The sequence below is a fragment of the Tamandua tetradactyla genome, chromosome 8 (genome assembly GCF_023851605.1).
Source record: "Tamandua tetradactyla isolate mTamTet1 chromosome 8, mTamTet1.pri, whole genome shotgun sequence".
Taxonomy (NCBI): Eukaryota; Metazoa; Chordata; class Mammalia; order Pilosa; family Myrmecophagidae; genus Tamandua; species Tamandua tetradactyla.
In genome coordinates, this window is record NC_135334.1 from 30,136,416 (window position 1) to 30,158,877 (window position 22,462).

General features: G+C 43.8%; 2 protein-coding genes and 1 long non-coding RNA gene across 3 annotated transcripts in view; 1 reads left to right on the forward strand and 2 right to left on the reverse strand.

Annotated features, from left to right (window-relative positions):
- Nucleotides 1–1,761: 1,761 nt before the first annotated feature.
- Nucleotides 1,762–20,987, reverse strand: POU2AF3 (POU class 2 homeobox associating factor 3). The gene is made up of 7 exons (XM_077113008.1): nt 20,954–20,987; nt 20,067–20,144; nt 11,483–11,558; nt 9,411–9,505; nt 5,428–5,485; nt 3,789–4,018; nt 1,762–2,387 (listed from the first exon to the last, which is right to left on the reverse strand). Exons 2-7 carry the CDS (start codon nt 20,127–20,129, stop codon nt 2,016–2,018), a joined length of 894 nt encoding a protein of 297 aa, XP_076969123.1. The 5' UTR covers nt 20,130–20,144; nt 20,954–20,987; the 3' UTR covers nt 1,762–2,015.
- Nucleotides 4,945–21,151, forward strand: LOC143644255 (uncharacterized). Its single transcript, XR_013156571.1, has 5 exons — nt 4,945–5,584; nt 6,288–6,673; nt 11,406–11,676; nt 12,912–12,970; nt 13,418–21,151. It is a non-coding gene; the product is annotated as an uncharacterized LOC143644255 (long non-coding RNA).
- Nucleotides 11,483–22,462, reverse strand: part of POU2AF2 (POU class 2 homeobox associating factor 2) — a 58,514-nt gene continuing 47,534 nt past the window's right edge. The window contains exons 6-7 of the mRNA XM_077113009.1: nt 20,067–21,391; nt 11,483–11,558 (exon numbers count right to left, since the gene is read on the reverse strand). Coding sequence (XP_076969124.1) covers nt 20,993–21,391 — 399 coding nt within the window. The 3' untranslated portion in view covers nt 11,483–11,558; nt 20,067–20,992. The remainder of the gene's footprint in view (nt 11,559–20,066; nt 21,392–22,462) is intronic.

A 22,462-nucleotide genomic window follows, 5' to 3' on the forward strand; every position in this document is an offset into this window, starting at 1 on the left:
TCCTTTTCCATTCCAGATTTAGGCAAAAATTAAGAGGGATGCAGAGAAAGGACAAGAAATAAGAAGGTAGGAAAATGTTCTCTGTTAGAGCTGCAAGATAACCAATGCAGATTGCTTGCAATAATAAAGGAAAGACAAAAAAAAAAAAGAGAGAATGGCATCCAGGAAAAGGATATTTTGGAGCCAACCACTGGACATATTTGGGTTCTATGCTCTTTGTCATTTATGGAGAGCTGTTGGGGAGGGGTGGATAGTACATAGAGACTTTGGTCTGTGTGAATAGAAATTTGTTGACAACAGGCCAGTTTTAATTTAGTTCGAAACTATTAACAGTTTAGTTTTATTGGCACTTCAGAAAGGCAGCCATTGTTCTGTTTTCCTGGCATAGCTACCCCAGTGAGGCAGGCTGCAACTTGTCCTGTTTGCCCAAGCCTTAGTTGTGTCCCCAGGGAGAGGAAACTCAACCGGTGTCATCCTTGATTGGAAGAGGCACACTGTAGCGGCAGTTAGTCAGCTTCTTTGTCTGGGTTCCCAAAGTGAGGGACTCTGGGAGCTCCTATCCATATATCCCAGAGACATCCTGGCCCTCCTGGGCAGCTTGGCCTTAGTTGTCTTAGCGATACACCTTTGCATGTATGAGGAAGTTGGGGTTTATTGGGAGATGATTCCACAGGCTCCCTGAAGGGTCTCCACAACTGGAGGATTTGGTTTCTTTCAGATACCAGGCTTTGCTGCTCACTGGCTGGGCGATGTGAAGGAAGTTAATTAACTTCTCTGAGCACCTGACTCCTCATTTTGCTATCAATGTTCTGTGCAGATTAAATGAGATAATGTGTGATAAACCTCCTAGTGCAATTCTGGCAGACAGGGAGTAGCTCAGAAAACGGTCGCCGAGGCCAGCAGTGGTGCCACTGAGCTGAATCTTGGAATAGCGGGACGTGGAAAATAGCACCTCCCGGACTTCACTTTCAGGATTAAGTCCTTGTGCCTTAACACCCTTAGCAAACAGGATTGCAAAAGATAAGCTGGTTATCCAATCCATTTATTCTACCATAGTGTGTTCTAGCATAGGCATCTTAAGTACCAACTCTTCAAGTTGAAAGGGACTTGGACTTGTTCAGATAGACTATCAGGGAAAGTAAACTCCAAAATTCAGTTGTAATCAACATGGTTCCTCCTATAAATCAATCTGTAAACATGAGTGTGTATATTCAAGGAATGGAAGCAGAAAGTCAGAAATACGAGGTACCAACAAATTCTAAATATGTGATACTTCAACTTGATAGCAGCTGTCAAGAGAAAGAAGATCAAGTATTTACCCAGGAGGTTTACAAAACAGTACTTTTGGAAATGAAAAATAATTATCTTCAGTTTAACATTGCTGTAGGTAAGGTATGCTTTTTGGTCATATTAACATCGTGTTGACTAATGTTAGCTATGAGAAATTAATGATTCACAGATGTCTTTCTCTGATGCTGCTCCAAGGTATAAGTCTAAAGGAGATGAAGCAGACCTTCCCTCTTCTGCTGTCACTTTTTTATCTAACTTCCATCCCATGGGAGCCAGATATCTCTGCATAGTTTCAAATTCAGGAATAAGTGAAATCAAATTGCTAAAGAGTAATTAATTAGTGAGTTCCAGAATTAACTGATAATATTCAAGCCGACTGATAACTGCTATTGGAAAATAAAAATTAAAACAACAAGTAGTAATATAAAATTATTTATTAGTAAAAAAAAAAATGAAAGAGACTTTGTTCGTTATACAGAACAGCAAAACAACTGAAAGTTCCCTCTAAAAATTTCAACTGTATGCATACAAAGTAGGGGTGGAAATCTGACCGGATTGAGGATTTCATATCATGTGAATGCCAAAGGTTAGCTTCAGAAAATGGAAAGTGGTGACATGTAAACCGCCCTTGCGAAAATCTGCTAACAGGTTGTGTATTTCGAGGTGTCATCTAGATGTGGTAGAAAAAGACGCACATGCCATGTTCCAGACTAATGCAATTTCTATTAACTATAGCAGATGTCGCAGTTTGCTTCCCTTTTATAGAAATCGCTGGCTGCTGCCGCTGATGGGGCAAAGCCCACATAGTCTGTGCTTGGATAGGGAAAACACTCTGATGCCCTGACAGCCTCCAAGTGCTCGGCCTCGCAGGAGGCACAGTAACAGACCGAGGAAGTGGCCAAGGAGAAGCAGTTGTACTGGGCGTGCGAGGGCAGGTGATGGTAGGAGCAGTCTTCCGAGGTATAACCACAGTTTCTGGTGTCCAGAGGAGGGGGAGAATTGTAATTCTCTGGAACACATGAAGACAGCTGAGCTGGCGAGTAGCTGTAGTCTAAGGAGCCAGAAAGAGTGGAGGAATCCGAAGGCGATCCTGGGGTCTAGGGAAATGAAAACCAAGGAACAGAGACCTTGATAAATTAGGATTAAAAACGAAAACAAAAACTGAAGACTGTGGATTTATTAACTCAGAGAAAGAAAATTAGGGATTAAAAAAAAAAAAATCCAACCCAACCTGTCTGCAGAAGTAATTTTAGTTACTGACTACCTGATTTCATGACACCATATTCTATATTTACCTATTTTTAACCTAACAATAAATTGCCTTGCTTCACTGGCTCCCTTTGTTGTAACCATACTTTAGAGGATGCTTTGTTCTTAAACCACAAAATCCCATTGTACTTCAAGTCACCTGCACATCAGACCCTGCTGGGCGGCACAATATAAGCTGCAGGTGGCACAAGGATGTTTCTGCACATCCTTGAATGTGGAGACTAGGTAACCCTGCAGGCTGGAATTGGGATACTGCAAGACTCAAAACTGCTCTTACTGCCACTACAGTCTTGTCTCTTCAGGAGAAAGATACCTTCTGTTTTCCCACAAGCAAGTCTACTGTTGTTACTGAGGAAGCCTCCCCTGAAGTTACAAGGGAACGGGGTGATGGCAGATGATGATCTGCATTTTCCATAGAGTTACTTTCCTTTCCCCTCTAAAATTTAGTCTGACACCTGCACTGACTTTTGACAAATCAAACCAAAATAAGGGTTTACAGTCCAAAAGAACCCCCTTACTTTATAAGGTTTAAAAAGCTATACGGTGAGTCTCTGAAAGGCATCTAAAGTCACTAGTATCTATTAATGGAAACCTTCCTTCATTTTGAAGGGCAGCACATTTTTAAACATTTGAGGTCCATCAAGAACAGACATTAATCCAAATTCTTTCAAGTATTAGAGCTGCATTTTTACTAACCATCTCAGACCCAGATGAATTCCGGTGCCTAAGTAGACCAAACCAATCTGTTTGTAGAACCAATTCAAGGACAAACCAAACTAACCCAAAACAAATCCTCCCCCTCTCCAAATGACAGTTCAGTACTGTGTAGATAGAGTCTTAATTTCAGTTTCAAGAACTCAAAAATTCATCAGTCAATCTATACTGAGCTTCCTAAGAGCCATTGCTCACATCAGTGATTCCCAATTAGTAGGTGTTAAATTAAATTTTACAGTTTAGAAGAACATTAAATGAATATTGCCAGGAAATCTCTTTTCATTGCCACACACCAGCTTACTTGGGAGAGCTTCTTTGGGATACCATAATTATGTGTGTATTCAAAGTTTGTGCCCTGCAAGGTGTAGTTGTTTCTACCTCCCCTGAATTTTAAACAGTTCTCTGCTTGAGTTCTCTGTTCATTTCCTTGTTGAGACTGTGATTTCTCACGAGATGATTCATTACTACCCATAGTGAGCTCCGATCAGGTTTTGTAAAGAACTGAAATGAATTACCAGGCTCTGGTTAAAGCAGAAAGGGGCAGCCTGGAAGCTGTCTGGGAAATAGTGTAGAGTGCTCTGTGTGGAACTGGACAAAGGATCCAGGTGTGTGTCTGTCTGGAGGTAGGACTCAAAGATCTGGTCTAGGCAGCTTGGGTTTTCATCACAAGAAACACAACTGGAAAATTCTCGGGGTTGAAGATAATCAGGTGTGGAAGAAATAGGTTCAGGCTCAAAATACAGTCCTGCAGGAGAAAGGAAAAAGAAAGACTTTTGTTTAGAAACTGCACTTACAGATCCTGATGGAGTTCTATTCTTTATTCTTAATATTTACTATGTCTGGGAAATTGGGGGGGGGGGAGTGGGGGGGAGTTAAGAGTTTCAGAAAAGTAAATAGGCAGGTGATTTGGAGTTTTTAGTTGTCTTAGTGAATTCAAACCCCCGTGGAATGAATCTGGTTTGTAATGTGGAAATTTGCTGTAAATATGGTTAGGTATTAAAAAAAAGAACAATGATCCCATCAGTCAAAAAATGGCTCCAGCCTCGACTTTCTTGGACTATAGAATGTCAACATCCAGTCCCCATCTGCGGTTCAAGTAAACCTCTCAGAGATAACTTATAGAATTATTTGAGGCATTAAGAAAACTTCTGACACTGTGGGAAATATTTCTCTCGATTTAGCAGTCACTGCTTTCCTAAACTTTTCACACTTAGCAACTTAAATTTTGAGGAGAGAGTTTTGAGAAGTGGTATAAAAGGCAATGCAAATTTCAGAAATGGAAATCAGGAATGTAGAGTACAAATTAGTACTACCTGTTCTAAATTACATAAAGCAAAAATGTTTTCTTGGTAAACATGTTAACATAATAGTGAAATTAAAATATGTTGTTAAATGCCAAACAAGAATAATTCTGAAAACCTTACTCCTTTCCTGTTTTCTTATTAATATACCCAACTTGCGATTAGTCTCCTTAAATGCTCAAAAAAGACGTGTTTAGAGTGTGCCCATCAGAGGGGCTGTGGCACACTGGGTTTTTGAAGTCTCAATATTCCCTTCAGGTAAGTTAGGGTGGCATATTCAATGGGGCCCTTCCCTAAGAACAGGTTTCTTTATAAATAACCTCCTTAGACTCTTAACTGTTGAGTGGCCTAGGTAGGAGTGTTTACGTAATAGAGTTGTTCGTGTTGGGCTCAGAAAACCAACACTTGTTTGAACCTCCTGGGAAGAAAGAAAAGAAGGGGAGGGAAGCCCCTGTCGGCTAGAAACCAAGTGAACTGTAGCAAAGGCATATTCTAGCCTTTTCATCATAAGCAGCATGCTAAAAAAAGATAAATTTCTGAAAGCAATTCTCATTTTTCAGTAAAGTTCAGTTACTCGGAGATGAGGAGCTAGAATAAATGTGAAGAGCCAACTCTCCACATTTTGGGCAGACAAGAAAGCACAGGATAGTTCAGAAATGGGAAGAAAATCTACACTTGTTTCCTTAGCTGTGTGCTCAAATCTGGAGTCACCGGGCCTTTTTCACCTTCTGATTGGTCGATTCCAATTAAATGGTGGTGCCTATCTTAACCCCTGAATCAAGCCCTGAGAGGCTTTTGAGATGAACTTTGGAAATAGTTTAAAGAAGGGAACTGTAGTGCTGGCTTTACTGACCTGCAGGAGATGGTGTGACCGGGTCTGAAAGGTGGACGTTGCTGCTTCCAGACGGCTGCTAAAGCAAGAATATAATCACAAAGCAAAGTGAAATCAAAGTTCTCTAGAGGGAATGCTAAGACATTTTGATGTGAACTATGTTTCCTCCTGCTACAAGGTAAGCCATATTCTTTCTTCTAAAAAAGTTGCTGTCATTAAATACAACCAATGATATATTGTATTCAAATTCAACTTTAATGTTTGCTTGGGGATATTTTTAATTGAGACTCTCCCACTTCAATTTTAAAAGTCAGTTTTAATAAAAATGTTAGCAAATACTTTTTTAAGACTACAGAAATGTAACAGCTTGAGAAGGCTCAGCAAAGAGCCTTTGGATGAAATTACTTAATGTAACATTTATAAGATCTAACATTTTTTTTATCCCAACTGTTTATGATTTAGTCATAAACATTCCACCCCCCCAAATCTTCATATACATATGGTCTAACTACTTAAAATCAGGAATTTATTTCCACAAAAGGAAACAATTCCTAATTTGGTAAATCCTGCATAGTTAAAAATATCCACGTTCTTATTCTCTGAAATATTAAAATAGAAAATATTTTCTTAAAACTGTCAACGGTGAGCAGGGACCTATCTACATTTCTAGTCAATGGCTGGGAAATACTTCAAATTGTACTAAAAAAACTTTTCTGTAAAAGTTGTTTTTCTCACTATCGTATCTAAATATCTAAACACTTAAAGTTTATGAGACTGCTCCTTTTTAACTTTTAAGAGTAATGTAGCCTGTATTTTCCAGTTGAATTGATGATCGTATTAATCGAGTAATTAGTTTTTCGTTTTGTTTTGTTTTGTTTTAGGTTTCAGGCGGTGGCTTTAAAGTTTAAAGGGACTAGCATTGTTCTGTGATTCTGTGCTGGAAAGCCCTGCTCACCACACCTCACTCTTGAGTTACAGGGTAGACTTGCTGCTGTGCGCTGAGCCACTTGGAGAGCTGCACAATCAGCCACTGCTGAAATAGGACGTGATGTTAATTTTGAAAATGATCCATGTTGTAATGTCATGAACCAGGAAGCTGGAATCATTTACCAGCTCTTTATGCAAATATTTGGCTGCAGATCGAGCTAAAGGACTTGGAAGGAGTGGGTTTTAAAACATTCTGCTTCATTGTAGAGCCCTCCTTAACCCCATTCATTCCTCCCCCGGATTGGCCTGTTTTTCTGCCTCCCCATGTTATCTCCCTGAGGTATGTTTACAATATCCTATTTGATATTATCTCCCTAGTCATGGGTTCACTTTCTACTTTGCTCCAAGAATACAAAGAAAGGCACCTCTCTTTCAGATTTCAAACAGCACAAATATCTACAGTCTACAATTTATAAAAACACATCGAGGCTGTTTTAAAAAAAATTACTGATAAAAAACCAAAAGGGTAAATTATTTAGTCTTTTGATAAGTACTAACTCAAATTTCTGTTTAACCTAAAGGCAAAAGAAACGTGTGTGCGCGCGTGCACGCGCGCGCGCGTCCGTGTGTGGTGTCTACAAATTAATCTGGCTGAAATAAGTTTTTTAATCAAATTTACAACTCTGGCATGTATATATGCCTTCCTCCCGGCACTGTTTGAATCCCTACTATTTGAATCCCTCCCATTCCTGATTGCCTGAAAACTTTACACTACTCTGACTTTAACAAACCAAGATGAACTTCTTCCTGCTTTGTAATATTTGATAAAACTCTTTCCTCTTTTGGTTTAAAGTTTCCCAGCTGTGTTCTTCAACAATTGACCAAATTGGAGATCATGTATATTAAGTCAGAAAGAGGTGGCATAAATTATCCCCTGGTAAATGGCTTCCGGTGAGGGATTTTGCATTTGGCTCTTGTCATTAAGTTAGATGTGCGTTGCTCTTATGTGCCTGTGAGGGCCATGGGCTGATACCATCTTCCAGGAAGCAAAGTGAAGCAGGTTCCTCTCGGCATGTTCCTGCAAGGCACTGGTTCGGTGTACTACATTACTATTTCTCAGGAGGAAAGTGAGAAAAGACTTAGATAAGTGAAACCATTCCAGAGATCAGAAACTGGTCAGATACACAAAGTGACATGTTTCACCCTTACTTTATCTCCTGAAGCTGACTAAAAGGGGAATGAATGGTGGCCAAATCTATCTTTAAGGGACCACAGAGATAAAATAGCTATGCTCATACAGGACTTCTTCAGGTGCATCTGAAACCGGTTTCTACCATGTACCACAAAGTGAGAGATATTTTGTTATGAATATCTTGATGATTTTCCCCCCTCTGGAAGCATTTTCCAGCTCCCTTCTGTCTGATTTTATAAATTCTATAACTATTTTTGAACTGAAGGGGTTGAGGCAATTCCTGCTCAGAACAACTGAATTAGTAGAAAGATGTATTCAGGGAGCAATAAGTGTGAAGGGTTTTTAACACTAAGAAAAAGATGACTTTGGTTCTACTTTTAGTCCTGCCATTAGTAAGTTCAAGACTTTGAGCTTCAGATACAATAGTGATAATACGGATTCCTGATGTATTTACCTCCCTTGATTGTTATGGGTATGAAATGAAAGAAGGTGCATGCAGAAGTACTTTCAAGGAAGGGCCACTGTAGCGCTTTACAAATATAAGGAAATTTTATTGTGTTAGCTGAAATTCTGCACCTTATGTTAGCTGAAACTTCTCCAGCAAAGGTAAAATTAGCGCTATCCATGCTACGTTACAGCAAAGCCACACATGAACTCAATGAGCAAAGAGTATGAATGGCCATTACCGAACAGCTGACTTCCCATCCCTGGTGGAAATTTTATTTTAGTTGATTTTTACAAATAATAATAAGGAGACCTAACATTTACTGAGCATTTACTATGTGAAAAGCACTCTTCTAAGCACTTTAAATGCAATAATTTATTCATCCCTCACAAAACTCTGCTATCCCCAATTTAAAGAGGAGGAAATGGAGACAAGCAAGATTGAGTACTTTGCTTGAGAATACACACCATGGAGTTGCTGAGAGCTGAACCTGTGCTCACAACCACTACATCATTTGCCTCCTTCTGCAGAGGTCTCTTTCATGAAAAAATGGAAGCCGTCCATTGCACACAAACAGCACGAGACACAAAACCCATTGTGGGGCAGATGCCAACAGGCTGGAAACCGGACCAATCCTAACCCAGGCAATTCAGGCCCCAGCTGTCAGATCCTACATTCATGCCCAAACTAACCCACAAGCCACTGTAGGATCAGGGGCTTTCAGCAATGAACTATGCTGTCCCTGGTGATAACCCCACATGGTTTATATGATTCTGTTGCTACTACCCTGAGTGCTCTTGGCATACTTATTTGCTTTAAGATGATATATATATATAAATATATGTCAGGGTACCCTTGTGACCATCTTGTGATAACCTGGATTCAAGGCCTCATTACAATTTAAGGAGGTGGTTCTATATTGCAATCTGTCTCCTTTGCAGAGAAGTGGCTCCTTTCTGCTCCTTTTGATGACTTGTGATTTATAGGTGAAGGACCTCAGAGGCTGAGTTCCATAAGAATGGGGAGGAAGGGGATGTTCCACAGATGGGCTGACCTTGAAGGGCTGCCTAAGTTGAAGTGAATTACTGAGAGATTTTCTATGGGTATATGAAGGTACATCCTATATCTCCCTAACAGAATAACAACCTACTTACCTGTTGGCTGCTCCTCTCCCTGCACAGAACCAACAAGCCCTTTACACACAACTATGATCAGTGAGGGACGGGCTCCTCCAATTCTGAGCCTCCTACCTGCCCCTGCTGCTCTCTGTGACTTCCAGTGGTGAACTGGGAGGAAGCTGGACATGGAAGTGATAAAAAGAGCTGAGGAAGCCCAGGTCTGGGGATGGTCAGTGGGGCCTAGCAAGGCCTCTACACATTCCCAACAGGGCTGAATGAGGCCTAGCCAGGGCTGGGGAGCAGGTGAGGGATTCATGCTTACGGTTTCCCCGGAGGCTGCCTGGTGTGCCCTTCTCTGCTGCAGCAGCTCCTTCACCGTGATCTTCACTCGGACACCTTGATACACCTTTGGTTTTTCTGGGGAAAGGCAACTGAGTCAGAATTCGTGTGCAAAGTGTAGGTGTCAGGCTGGGGAGTGGGAGTTCTCTCTATAGATGATGGCACCTGAGGGCAGGTTTCAAGGTTTGGAGAACACAAAGAGAATGCTCAAAGTCAACTGGGAGAGAAACCTAAATCGGTCAAACTTGGAAGGATGAGGAGAGGTTGAGCATGGCTCAGGGCCCCAGTGGGTACAGAACCTATGGAAATGTGGGGCCATCTACCCCTGGCTCATCCCTAGACCAATGGGACACAGGTTTTCCTGCTCAGGAATATGGAGCAAGAACCACCTTGGCTAGCTGAGTGGGGGAACCTGGAGTTCTGGGTCTGGCCTAATGGCCTGTGAGACGGTATTAGGGACCCTGGGAGGACTTGCGGCAGGCGCTGGGGAGCATTCTCTGATCTATAGCGGCTGACCTAGCCCATTCCACCACAATGTTCCCACTGGTGTGGAAGTTCTGAGTCCTTTCCTTCTACACCAGGCCAGGCGTGGCTTCTAGCGAGGCTCTGACCTCTGTGTGGCCTTGCTCTGGAAGTCAATCCTGGGGCAAGCGGAAGGCAGGGTGGGGGTGCCGGGGGTTGTACTTGGCCAGCGAGGGTCCCGCCGGACTGACCCTAGGAAAGAGGTCAGGCTCAGGGATCACCCTCCCTCCCTCTCATCTATCTTCTTCTGAGGTGTCTCCCTTGCTCTTTTTCTCCGCCTTTCCCGCTCTCCATCTTTCCCTCCTCCCTCCTTGTTCCCCACCCCCGCCCCCGTTCCTGCTCTCCCCTTCGGTCCGTTTCTCCCCCACCCCCCTCTCTTTGTCGTGCAGGCATTTCTCCCCGGCGCGCCGCCGCCTGGGCGCACGGAAGCTCTCGGGCGAGTTCGCGCAGCGCGAGCTCCCGGGTAAGCCCTTCCGAGACTCCGGGGATTGCTCACTCGGCTTGGAGTCTGCCTTCCGAAAGGGGCCGCTCTGCGGGATGGCCCGGCCGGGCGGCAACGCGCCGGACTACCCGGGTTTGCGGGAGCGGCAGAGCACGCTCTGGAGGGGTCCTTAGGGATGCCGGATCGAGGGTAGCGGCGTTCCCGTGTCCCACCGAGCCGCAGTGAGTAGGTCCGGCTGGGCTGCTAGGCAAAAGCGGGCCGGGCTGGGCGAGCTTTCGAGGTCGGGGATGGATGCAGGAGCCCAGAGGGACTACGGCCCTGACCTCGACCCTGGAGTTAGCGCCCGCGGAATCGCGCCGGGAGGGGCTGGGCCCTGCGGTTTGGGCCGGCCGCGCGCGCTCAGCGTGGGTGCCAAGCGCTGGTGCCCAGGTCGGCAGCGCCTCGCCTGGTCACTGTGGGGACCGCAGCCGGACAACAGGGAGCACCCCCCCGCCCCCAGGCCGAGTCCCGGGAGCTGGGGGTCTCCCCGGGAAGCGACGCTGCGGTATTCCTCTCCCAGATACAGGGAATCCCGTGTCCAACCCTTAGAGCCTGGGCTCCGCGCCCTCTACGCCGTCCTGTTTCTCCCCCCAAATTCCTCGCCGCGTTCAGGGCTCCTCGGGCAGCGAGCGTGCCGCGGGGTCCGCAGAGGGGCCTCCGCCGCTCAGCTCTTTGCGGCCGGCACGCCCGGCTTGCACCCGGGCTCACGGTGAGCCTCTAGCTCCCGCCTCCCACCGCTTCTGGGCGCATAGGGTCTATGCCGGGAAGTTCCAGGGACACTACTGGGAAAAGTGGGAGGACGGGTGGGGGACAGGGGGTACGCAGACGTCCGGAGTGGCTAACTCGTCCTCTGGACCTCTGCCCTCGGGAGCCGGCGCCCAGTGGGAGCGGCCACAGCGTGCTTGGCCCGTGCCCTCTCCGGATTCCCGGCCCTTACTTGCATGTCCTGACTTTGTGCGTTTCTGTTCTGTGCAGGAAAAAGTGTGGAAATACACCCAGATCCAAACGCCCCTGGCCCACAAGACCCTACCCAGGAGAAGTAGCCGAGTTACCGGACATCGTGATCAGCTGAAGCTGAGTCGGTGGCTGGATGCTGCAGCTGCAGGGATTCAGCGCCTGGCAGGGCTCCTGTGCAAGGAGAGAAGCAGAGATGCAACATTTTTAAAGTTTCACAAAGCATCCGGCTGCACCCAGGTCCCTGGAGAAGGAGACAAACAGAATTAATGTTTTATACCTTCGGGTATAGGTTTGAGTTTTTTCCCCCTCATGCCAAGTATTTAAAACCTCTAGAAACCCTTGATTTGACAATCAATGATTGCGCGATACTTTCAATTTGAATATTCAAAGGCTTAACAAAATGGACTATCTTCTGCAGAAATCCTGCACACAGGCACCCCACAGAGAGCCCAGAGAAACAGGGAGTAAGACCCCTTTGGGTTCTGGCCCTTGCTTTTATTGCATTTTGAGCATTTTGTCCACCTTCCCACAGACAGAGCAGGTGTTTTCAAAGATGCTCTGTATTTCTGCCTCAGAGGCAGCTCCAGGGGCCCTGAGTGACTTAGGCTGCCCCCTTTGACTATCTGAGCCAGGCTGACTGGCCCGACTGATTCTCACATCCTCATTTTCCATTTTAAGGGAAAACCTCAGGTTTTGGGGAATGAACATGGCAGCCTGTGGGTGTGGCATGGCAAGGAGTCCCGCTGGGCCCAAGTTGCAGGCCAGAGGCCCAGGGGAGGCCTTAGCTCTACGCCTCGTCTCCTCCTGGCCCCGCCTGGCCACGTGCCGGCTTCCCTCCCCTTTCCTCTCCGCTTGCTGCCTGGTCCCCAAACAACCACCAATCGCCTGACCATTAAGACCCTTTGCTCCTCCCCATGGAGCAGGGGATGCCTACAGGCCTCAACCTCTGCAGATTTTCTGAGGCTGGAGCTTTTTCACTGTGAAATCTTTACCGCACCTCCTTCTCTCCTTTCTCCTCCTGGAGCCCTCCCTTCCTTTTTGCTGCAGGAGCATGTGTTGAGAAACAGTGACAAGCTTGGCTCCTGCTCATTTTAGCCAAAAGAAGGTCGTGGATTTGTGTTCCTAGCTTCTAGTTTTGTGGTGCAAGGTGGGAGCGATTTGAGGCCAGCTTGCCCCCATGGTCGAGGCCCGAGTCCCTTACAGCTGCTCTGAGACTGTGCTGCTTGATCCCCAAGCACTTACTGGGCTTCTTCCCTGTGACTTGGAAGCTGGAGGAGACAAGATTGGTTCAGAGAAGGAGTGATTGTCAGGCCAAATCTCCTCACCCTAGAAGGCAGAGGGAGAAGATGGAGGCGAGGCAAGGGGTTCCCTTTACAAATAAGCTAAGAGATTACCATGGTACTAGGCAATAGTAATGACCCCTGTGCTGTTCCCTGTCTTCTCTGAAAGTACAAAAAAAAATGTAGTTCAGCCGCATGGGTGACTAGAAAAATATCTGAATGTCCTTGAATCTGTCTGATGCAGGGTGGAGCATACATTGATGGAGAAAGGAGCCCTCAGAGTAACAAGACCCTAGAATTTGTGTAAGTAGGAATTTCTCAGCAACTGAAGGCATCTCTTCAGAGGAGGGGTTCAAGGGTGAGAACACTTGGCCATGTGAAGCAGGATGGGGTGTGTTTGTCCCTAGCCCAGTTGGAATCTGTCAGCTTTCAGGGCCTCTTTGTCCAAAGTCCCCATAGCCTATATTCTGAGTTTCTCTGATGGAGTCAGGCCTGAGTACCAGATTCCTGAGGAGGGAAAGGACACTGGGAGTTAAGAGAGCCATGTTTTCTCTCTTCTGTTGCTCCTTTGGGGGTAACAGTGAGCAAAACAGCATCTGGACCACCCCAGCCAGACTTCTACCTGCCCCGCAGCTTGGAGTTAGAGACAATTTCTTTTGCTCATAGCTTCGTCCATTGCTTCTTTTTCTTCCCTTTCCCTTTTTGTTTCATTCTTTCTTTCCAATTTACTTTTTTTTTTTGCATGGGCAGGTACCGGGAATCGAACCTCAGTCTCCAGCACAGCGGGCAAGAACTCTACCTGCTGAGCCATTGTGGCCTGCCCTCCAATTTACTTTTAAAAAACTTCTCCTTTGACCCGTTTCTTGATTTTTTTTTCCTTTGCCTTAATTCTTTCTGTGTTTCCTTTTCTTTGTCTTCCTATCTCTGCACTGTCTCCATTTCTTGTATATGGTGCTTTTTTTTTTTCTCACTGGCTCCCTGATGTGTGCCTCCGTTTCCTGGGGTGTGCCTCTTGTGTTCAGGCTTAAGCTCCTTCCTAGCCTTTCCTTGCAGGTGGAGATGGACAAGAGGCTGTTACGTTCCTTTGGCACTATCACTGAAGCTGGTACTGCTGAAATGCTACTCTGTGCGGGGACAGGCAAGACTGGACTGGGTGACTTCTTTGGAGCTGATGGGATCTGTGGAGATAGCAAAGAACTCTTCTGTCTCTTCTCCAGGAGCCTCTGCCTGAACTGTGGCTGCAGTCCTGAGCACTTGTGCCTTGTCCCCTGTTGCTGGGATGGATGTCCCCTTAGTGCCATTGCTGCCCAGCAACTTCAGGAAACTCAGGGAGTTTTGGTCCCTGCAGTTTCTATAACTACAAGTATTTAAGAGCCAAATTCCATGCTTTTAGCTATAAGGGAGAATCCTTTCTAAGTGGATCCTGTGAATCCTCCTTACAGATTTGCATGTACAGTGAGGCCTGGAGCAACCAGGTCTACTCCACGCCTCCCAGGCACCCATGCAATCAGATGTTCCTCATAGAGGACTTGTGAAAGTTGTCATTTATTGGGAGCTTACTGAATGCCAGGTACTGTAATGTATATTGCCCCCATTTCACAGAGGCAGACACAGGCACAGAAGGGTTAAGCAACTCACCCAAGATTATTGAGCACATAAAAGGCAGAACTGAAATTCAAATTTTGATAAATCTGATTCCGAAGTCCTTGCTCTAAACCATAGTTGTAGTTTGCCTTCCTGATCTGTTATTACAGAGGCTTTCAAACTTTTTTTTTACTTCAATCCAGAGTTCATTTTACATGGTCACCCACTATAAATAGAACAATATATATTTATTTATATATCTGTTAAGCAAAGTTCTTGTAACAATAAACACCTATGAATGTGCAGCACTCTGATATTTTCTGTCCTATCTATTCTATTTCATCTTTTCTTTTTTTCTAGTCCATCTTTTCTGTTTCATTCTATTTATTAAAAATATGTGTTGGTTGGTCACCAACTTAATATAATGAACCCACTGAGTTGTGACTAGCATTGGAAAAAACTGCCTGCAAGATGCACGCTCCTATTTTTCAATATTGAAAGTGTTTAGGTATGCTATTTGTTTTACTATCAATATGTGTAAGGCGGCTGAGAATGCACCACAGTGCCTTGAGAGTATTTTGTAAAAACTGGGAACCCTAGGACAGGATGGGGAAGGAGAGGCTGGCTAGAGGTGAGTGTAGGCTGTTAATTTTGCCAGTTACACTTTGTGCCTCTCAGACTAGGAACTCTTCTCTCTTGTTGGGGCATTGTCACCCCTAGGGTATCTGCCATGAAGTTCTGACAATCTCTCTGGGTTTTGATAAAAGACTGAAGACTCCTACAGGCTAACTTGCCTGAAAATAGAGCATCCACATGTTTGGATGCTGGAAGGGATCATTGAGTGCTCAGATGAATTTAACTGAATTTCCTTCCAATATCTCTGCTTCTGGTGGTCCAGCCTCTTGTTTCAGTGCTTGGCTAAGCTTTTGACCCACAGCAGAATGTGTGTTGAGTAAACAGAGCTCAGTATTTGTAAGGAGCCTGCTTTACTATAGGAATGCTTTAAATATAATATTCATTGATTAAGCCCAAATTCAACTAGGTATTTATTATTGAGCACCTACTATATGCTAGTCATGTTATCAAGTACCAGGGATAGAAAGATAAGTCAGTCCTGATTTCTGCCATCCACTGTGCTATAAACAACATGGGATACCTGTTCTCCCACTTCCACACTATTGCATTTCCGGTATGGGTTTGTTTGCTTCATTCACTTGCTCATTCACTCATTCATTCAGTAAGCATATTTTGATTATTCTGGCCAATCCCGGTGCTAGGTCCTGAAAAAGCTGTCATGCCCACCCATCACCCCTACCCCAAGCTTTCTCTTTTTGAGGCTGACCAGCTGCTGTTTCTCCAGTTTTTATTCACATATCAGTTTTTCAGATCTCTAACCATCTTTGGTGACTTGCCACTGAGCTCAGAAACCCTTCAGTCTGACTTTCTTAAAGCTAGAATGATGGCTATAGAACATGTTTCTTTTTAAAGTTTTAAACTGAATATTTTAACAGGAATCTTATGGCAGCCTTTTGTATTGAAATGATGTTACAGAGCATTATATTTTTTCCCCAAAGTAGGAGAGCTTATTGAATCTAGACACATGAATATTGAAAGACTTTCAGTATAAGGAAAAGGGTTCGTTTATTCTGTCCAAATTTGACTATAAGCTTTAGATTCTCTTTATTAATGCAAAGTTCTTTTGTCATCTTGACTCTGGGACACTGTTACCAAACCTTGTGGGAACTATCAAATTCCAAAAACTTGAATACATAGAGGAAACATGTACTTATAGGGCCCCAGAGTGAAAGTTTGGTTTATATGAAAATGACCAGGAAGGCTGGTAGATGAGTGTTATTTATGTGTCGCCAGTCTCTTCCCCTAAGTTATACTCAAAGTTTTAATTTTTCCTCATGAAGACACTTGAAAATATATCATTTAAGTAAGAAAATGTCATCTTTCACTTAAAAATTTTATTATACACTATTTAAGACATCCAAAAACACATAAGGACACAGTGATAAAACCTATTTATATATAGCCAAGGTTGAGAAATAAAACATCAGTACAGTTGCAGTGATCTTTTATTGATGACTAAAGTAATTCTTAAATAGTAAGACTTTTGACTATTGCACTCAAGAATTTTGGTTAGGGGAAAGGTTAACAGGGCCATCTATCAATTTTCTTTATATAAAAGAGCTAATTCTTAGATACTATTTGTCTACTCCACATTCCTTTTAGAACTTGGAAAAACTTTTACTATTCTCCTTTTGGCTTGTAATATACTGGCAATAACCGTGCATATTGCAAACTCGCACATCTCATTTATTGGGAGGATACTTTTGTATTGAAGATCAAATAGAGCATGATGTCATCATATACAAATAATTAAAGAACATTTTATTATATTTATTTGGCCTGATCAGTGGGGATTCTAGGTCATGAACTGTTTATCATATTTGTTTTAATCACACCAGAGATAACACCAAACATTGAATAATTTACTTTTAAGACTTCTTAGCTACACATAAAAACTAAATGAATCTATATAAACTTTTTCTGTGCCACTTCAAAGGTTCAGTAATTCACCTTTTTAAAGACATTTAGTCAACTTGATTAGAGTAAATCAGTTAAGTATATTTCCACTTAACTCCAATATCCCCTACTCTCACAATACACAGAGAATGACAGATATGAGGATTTTTTCATATACCGGTCTCAAAGAGTTGTCACTCACATAGTCAGGGTCTTAATAATTACTCATATTTGTGGTGTTGTAACAGGTTTACTGAACTCCTACATCATGCTGGGCACTGAGCCAGGTGCTGGGGACACGTGAGCCATTTATGCATCTACCCTTGAGTCTCTAGTTAGAGATCCATGCTTTAGCTAAAGTGTATGATTTTGCAGTGAACCTTTCTCGAGTCAACAGTTACTGAATCTCGTGTGTAAGATGAACAGTATGATATGGTTTTGAATACAGAGGATACTTTAGTTAGAGCCTAATGATAGAAGCTAAAGTAAAGAGTATATTTTTGGTATACAGTTGGTAAAATAAATATAATATAATGTGACCTGAACATCAATTGATATATTAGTTTTTAAAAATGTAACCAATGCTTTCTTTATTCCTTGTTAATCCCATATAAAACATTTGGGCAATGCTTCTCAGCCATTAACCGACTATGGATACATATATAACCTATACATATGTATATGTGTATATATAACACTATTGGGGTTGGTAATTCTTTTCCCCTTGTGGAATTTCTTTTGGAATATTTCAGCCTTCTACCACAATAGTATCATCATTGTACTGTTAACTGTGCTGTAGCAATTCATGACAGTTTAAAAGCATTTATTAAATAAAGGAGGTAAAGATGTGGTTTGTATAACATTGTAAGAGAAACACAAATGCTTTCAGTACATACTATTATGTCTGTTTCCAGGGATTTATGCAATGATTATTTGCATTGCAGCTTTTGCATGGTCAACTTCTTGTTTTCAACTTCTTTTTGACATCTAGTCAGCTTTCTTAAGTAGCTTGAATTTGCCATCATCTCTGCTTACTTTCAATTTTAAAAACCTCCTATATCCTGGCAGGAAAGACATGGGTTTTTGAATGCAAACTCTTAAGTTTCTCTGGCTTTCCCAGGAATGTTGTGAGTCAAAATAGAGTAGGTTTAAGGAAGGAGAGAGAGAAGAAGGTGCATTAATATGAGAAGGTACAGTAGTCCCAGCATGTAGTAGAAAATAGGAGTAATTGAAGGGGAAGTAGGCGTGGAAGACATAATTTCCAGGTCATAGTTTTTGCAACTTGGTTTCACTTTTTTAGCAAAGTATTGAAAATTCCCAGAACAGTAAGATGGAACCAAATTGAAAATATATATATATATATAGAAAACATTTTCAAGCTCTATAAAATTCTGAAAAATCATTTGAAAGTGTTAAGCCCCTCTCATGGTCAGGTTCATGTGTCAACTTGGCCAAGTGGTGGTACCTGTTTGTCTGGTTGGGCAAATGCTGGCTTGTCTGTTGTGATGAGGACATTTCATAGAATTAAATCATGATCATGTCGGCTACATCCACAGCTGATTCCATTTGTAATCAGCCAAAGGGGAATGTCTTCTGCAATGAGTAATGCTTAATCTGATCACTGGAAGCCTTTTAAGGAGGATTCAGAAGAGACAGGCTCTTCCTGTTTCGGCTGGCGAGCCTCTCCTGTGGAATTCGTCCAGACCCTTCATTGGAATCGTCGGCTTCATAACCTGCCCTGTGGATTTTGGACTCTGCGTTCCTGTGGCCACGTGAGACACTTTCATAAATTTTATATTTGCGAGTGTTCCCTGTTGATTCTGTTTCTCTAGAGAACCCTAACTAATACACCCCCCGCCCCCGCCACTTAAACTAGATAACTGAAATAGATACTAGATGGAGTATGGGCTGCATATGCCTCCTTTTTTGTAAATTAATTTTGTTAAACATTATTTAAAGGATGGGATGCTTAGGAAAAATATAGCCCATACTGAACTCTGTTTCAAAGTCTGCTTGCTTAGCTCTACTTATCTGAAAGCCAGTGCAGCCTCAAGTTATTAGGAGATGAACATAATACATGAGTAGATAGCAGTCAACTAAGAGAAGTGAGCATGGCTAACAGTGTCCTGATCAAACAAAAAGTATGTACATGTATTTATGTTTGCACAACCATTATTGTGTGTTTGCTACTTAGGGACAAATGCTAAGCAGCAGATGACTGTACTTATTATGAGTTTTACACAGCTGATCCAAACCCACATTTTTTGGGGAAAGAAATGCCTCTGAGACCCTTGTGAAGACCCCGGGATCTGTACAGAGGACCCGGATCTCTTCTTTCTGATGCCAGGTATGAGCGCCTGCTGGGTGACATGGTTCTGCTAAGGATATCGGGACCTAGGACTGAGGTCTCAAGCCACCCTGAACTTAAGAAAGAGCAGCTCCTCTCTCCCAAAGGGGAAGTTGGCGCCCTCCGCTCAAGAGCAGGTATCAAGCAAACTAAAGATTATGTTGCCGAAAAGGAGCAGGTGGGAGAGCACAATAGAGCAGAGATCTGGAGGGTACCTTCTAGAGCTGAAGACCACAAATTCTCCTTGGTCTGCTCCTTCATGAGTGCTCTTCCATGAGGGAGCTGAGGGATGTGAGGGAAAGGAAGGCTCACTAGGAACCATCTCTGGTAGTAATCCATACACTAGGAGTTTGTTTGCTTAACCAGAAAATATCCCTAAGAGCCTGGAGAAGAGGAATACCAACTATCTACTTCTAAGTGTGAATTAAATCCCTTACTTGAATTTCTGTACTCCTGCCTACTGAGTATAGAGTGGGGGGCACTATAATAGAGGTGGGTCAGGATGTGCTGGAGACTGTAATGAGGAGCTTTAGCAAACAGGTAGAGAAGGAGAGCATTAGGCCCCCAGGAGATGGAAGGGAATGATACCTGGAGGCAATGGAAGGGCTCAGAAAGATGAAGAAGGGAGTGAAGAAAGGAAGGTAGTAGGGACATGGGAAGAAGGGTGTGGGGTGTCACCTGTGAGCCTGGACTCAGCATGGCCAATTCAAAGTATGAGCCAGGAATTCATGGAGGGCTTGGCCTGCAGGTAGGCACGCTGCTTGGTGGGAATTACTCAGGGGACTCTGTTGGCAAAGGAACCCATGCCTATAAAGCTTACACAATATGGGCTATTTTAGATGTCAGTTTCTCCATTTATACATATAAGAACCGTCCATTTCTGACCTACAAGCCACCAGCAAGATCTTCTTTCTAACAGTCAAGAGATGCTCCTACCTGATAATACATCCTTCTCCAATGCTTCTTTGCTTCTCTGTGCTCTGTGGTCTGTTTTATCATGCCAGAAGCCTAGTCCTGTTTAATATATTTTCTTTTGAGCACACACACTCTGATGTTTGCTCTTCCACCCCGATCACTGTGTGCTTGTTCCTCCAGACAGATGATGACCAGTTTACTTAAGGCTACCATGGATCAAAGAAAAAGTTCTGCCAAATTTGTTTTGAATTGGACTAATTTTTGGTTATCTAGGGCTTTAGGGTAAGGTCAAAACTACATATTTATGAAGTCACAGTCTCCCGACTTTGTCCTATTTTAATGACAATAAAGCATTTAGGTATGATGCCATATTTGTTACTGGGCTTTTACAAATCACCAAAAGGAGGGACAAGAATATAACCTGTAACAGTTTATTCTTGAAAGTTGCATGGTTTAAAATGAGTTTTGTTTTATGGACCCCAACCTATATTATATCCTATATGTTCTCTTTTACTAAATAATACATATTTTTATAATTAAGAAAACAAACAGGAAAATCAGTATGCTTTATGATCTGCACAAATTTCTTAATGCAAGTTAAGAAAAAAAAAAATCAGTGCTGAAAAGGATATACATCAAGGACAGTAGAAGATTCAGCGTGTAGTGGGTTACTAAAGTTCTCCAAAGACCTCACTGCACAGTTGTTTCAACTACAATAACGTCCATGATATATTTATTTAACATTGTGTCGTATTTCAGTGGGGTTATATGTGTGTGTTGGGAGTGGGGTGGGTTTACAAATAAATGCTATCGTCCATTAACAAAGGGTTGCATTATGGCTTATCCTGAAAATCCAGTTCTGAAAGAGCTGACACGCCTAGAACAGTCTGTGGAATACAGAACCCGACCTAAAGAAAAGCATATTAGAAGTCCTTTTGTCCACCCCCTCAGTAAGCTCTGCGGCATTCGTAGGACCCCCAGGCCAGGCTTCCGTCTTCTTTGGTCCATGGAGAAGGGCCCTGCAGGGAAGGGGCGTCTGCCCCCTCATCTGGGGAGAGCTGCACCAGCTTGGGCGTTAGTTCGTTTGCCACCGTCACAAAAGGGGGGAAGGGGTAAGGGGGGTTGGGGTACCCCGGCGTGTAGTGCAGATCCTCCAGCGGGGGTAGCGGGTAGGGCGGGGCCCCAGCCACCGCAGGCCCCCAGCTCAAGCTCCGGTGTGGGGCGGCGCTGTCCGACTCCAGCTGAGACAGGCAACTTGCGCTGGGTGGTAAGGTCTGCAGGGCGTCTGCCGGCCCGGGGTCGGGCTGGCTGAGACCGTCGGGCACCGTCTGCTCCCATGAGTCCCTCTGCGGAGAACGGAAAGGTCACTGGGGTTATACATGAGGTGAACCTCTGAGGTGGAGAGGTTTGCTTCTGAACACGGGCCTGTTGCTGGACTGTGGCATCCAGAGCAGACTTAGCGCCCTCCTATACTGTCCGAAGCCTGGTTACTAGGCAGCTTCTCCTTCCTGTGTTTATCTGACCTTAACATTTAAAGTTTTAGTTTCCTTCCTACTCCAGAATTACATTTCCTATGTACATTAAAATGTCTGATCCCAGAAAACAACATTAAATGGGTCTAGTGCTGATGTGAGAATTATGAAAGCTACATTTATGCTGCATTTTACAGAATCTTGCATTCTTTCAGTCTCACAACTCTGCCTCCTCTGATGCCATTTACACAGTGGGGACAGCTGGCAGCTGGCTCACCTGCAGAAGGAGGAGGCCTCCAAACACATGGTGAGCTTTAAAATGTGCCACCAAGGCCATTTCGTTCCCAGTGGGCCAAAAGAGGCGGGCAGCTCATAGGCTTGGAGCTGGAAAGCTCTGGGTTCAATTTGTGGTCATGCCACTTACTACCTTCTTAATCTCTGGGCACCTCACTTTGTTCATCTGTGAAATGGAGTTTTAAGTAACCTTATCATGAATTGTTATACTACAAGAATGAAGGCACATAAAAGTTCCTGGCAGGGAGTAAGGTACTCAGTGTTCATTCTCACTGCTGCCCCCGCCCCCCCCCCCCCCCGCCATGTGTCTAAAATTCCATCTTTACAGATTCATTCCTTTGTGGCTAAAACTCTGTAAGGACGGTACTGGCATTCTTCAGATCTTCATGAACTCCCCTCTATGGCAGGACTGAGGGAGAACAAAGCTCTAGAGGGTAGAAATATTGTGGAGAAGAGGGAGAAAGGCAGCTGGGTGGGAGGGGAAGCCCTGATGAGGGAACAGTTGTGCCTGCCTATGTTACGGGCTAGACCTGTCTAAGAGGTGACTTCCATGTGCTTTTCTTAGGCACTGGAGGGATGACCGTGACCTTGCACTCCCAGGGAAGGGAACCTCTCGCAAAACCAGTAGAGAATGAACATAATGATGGGAGT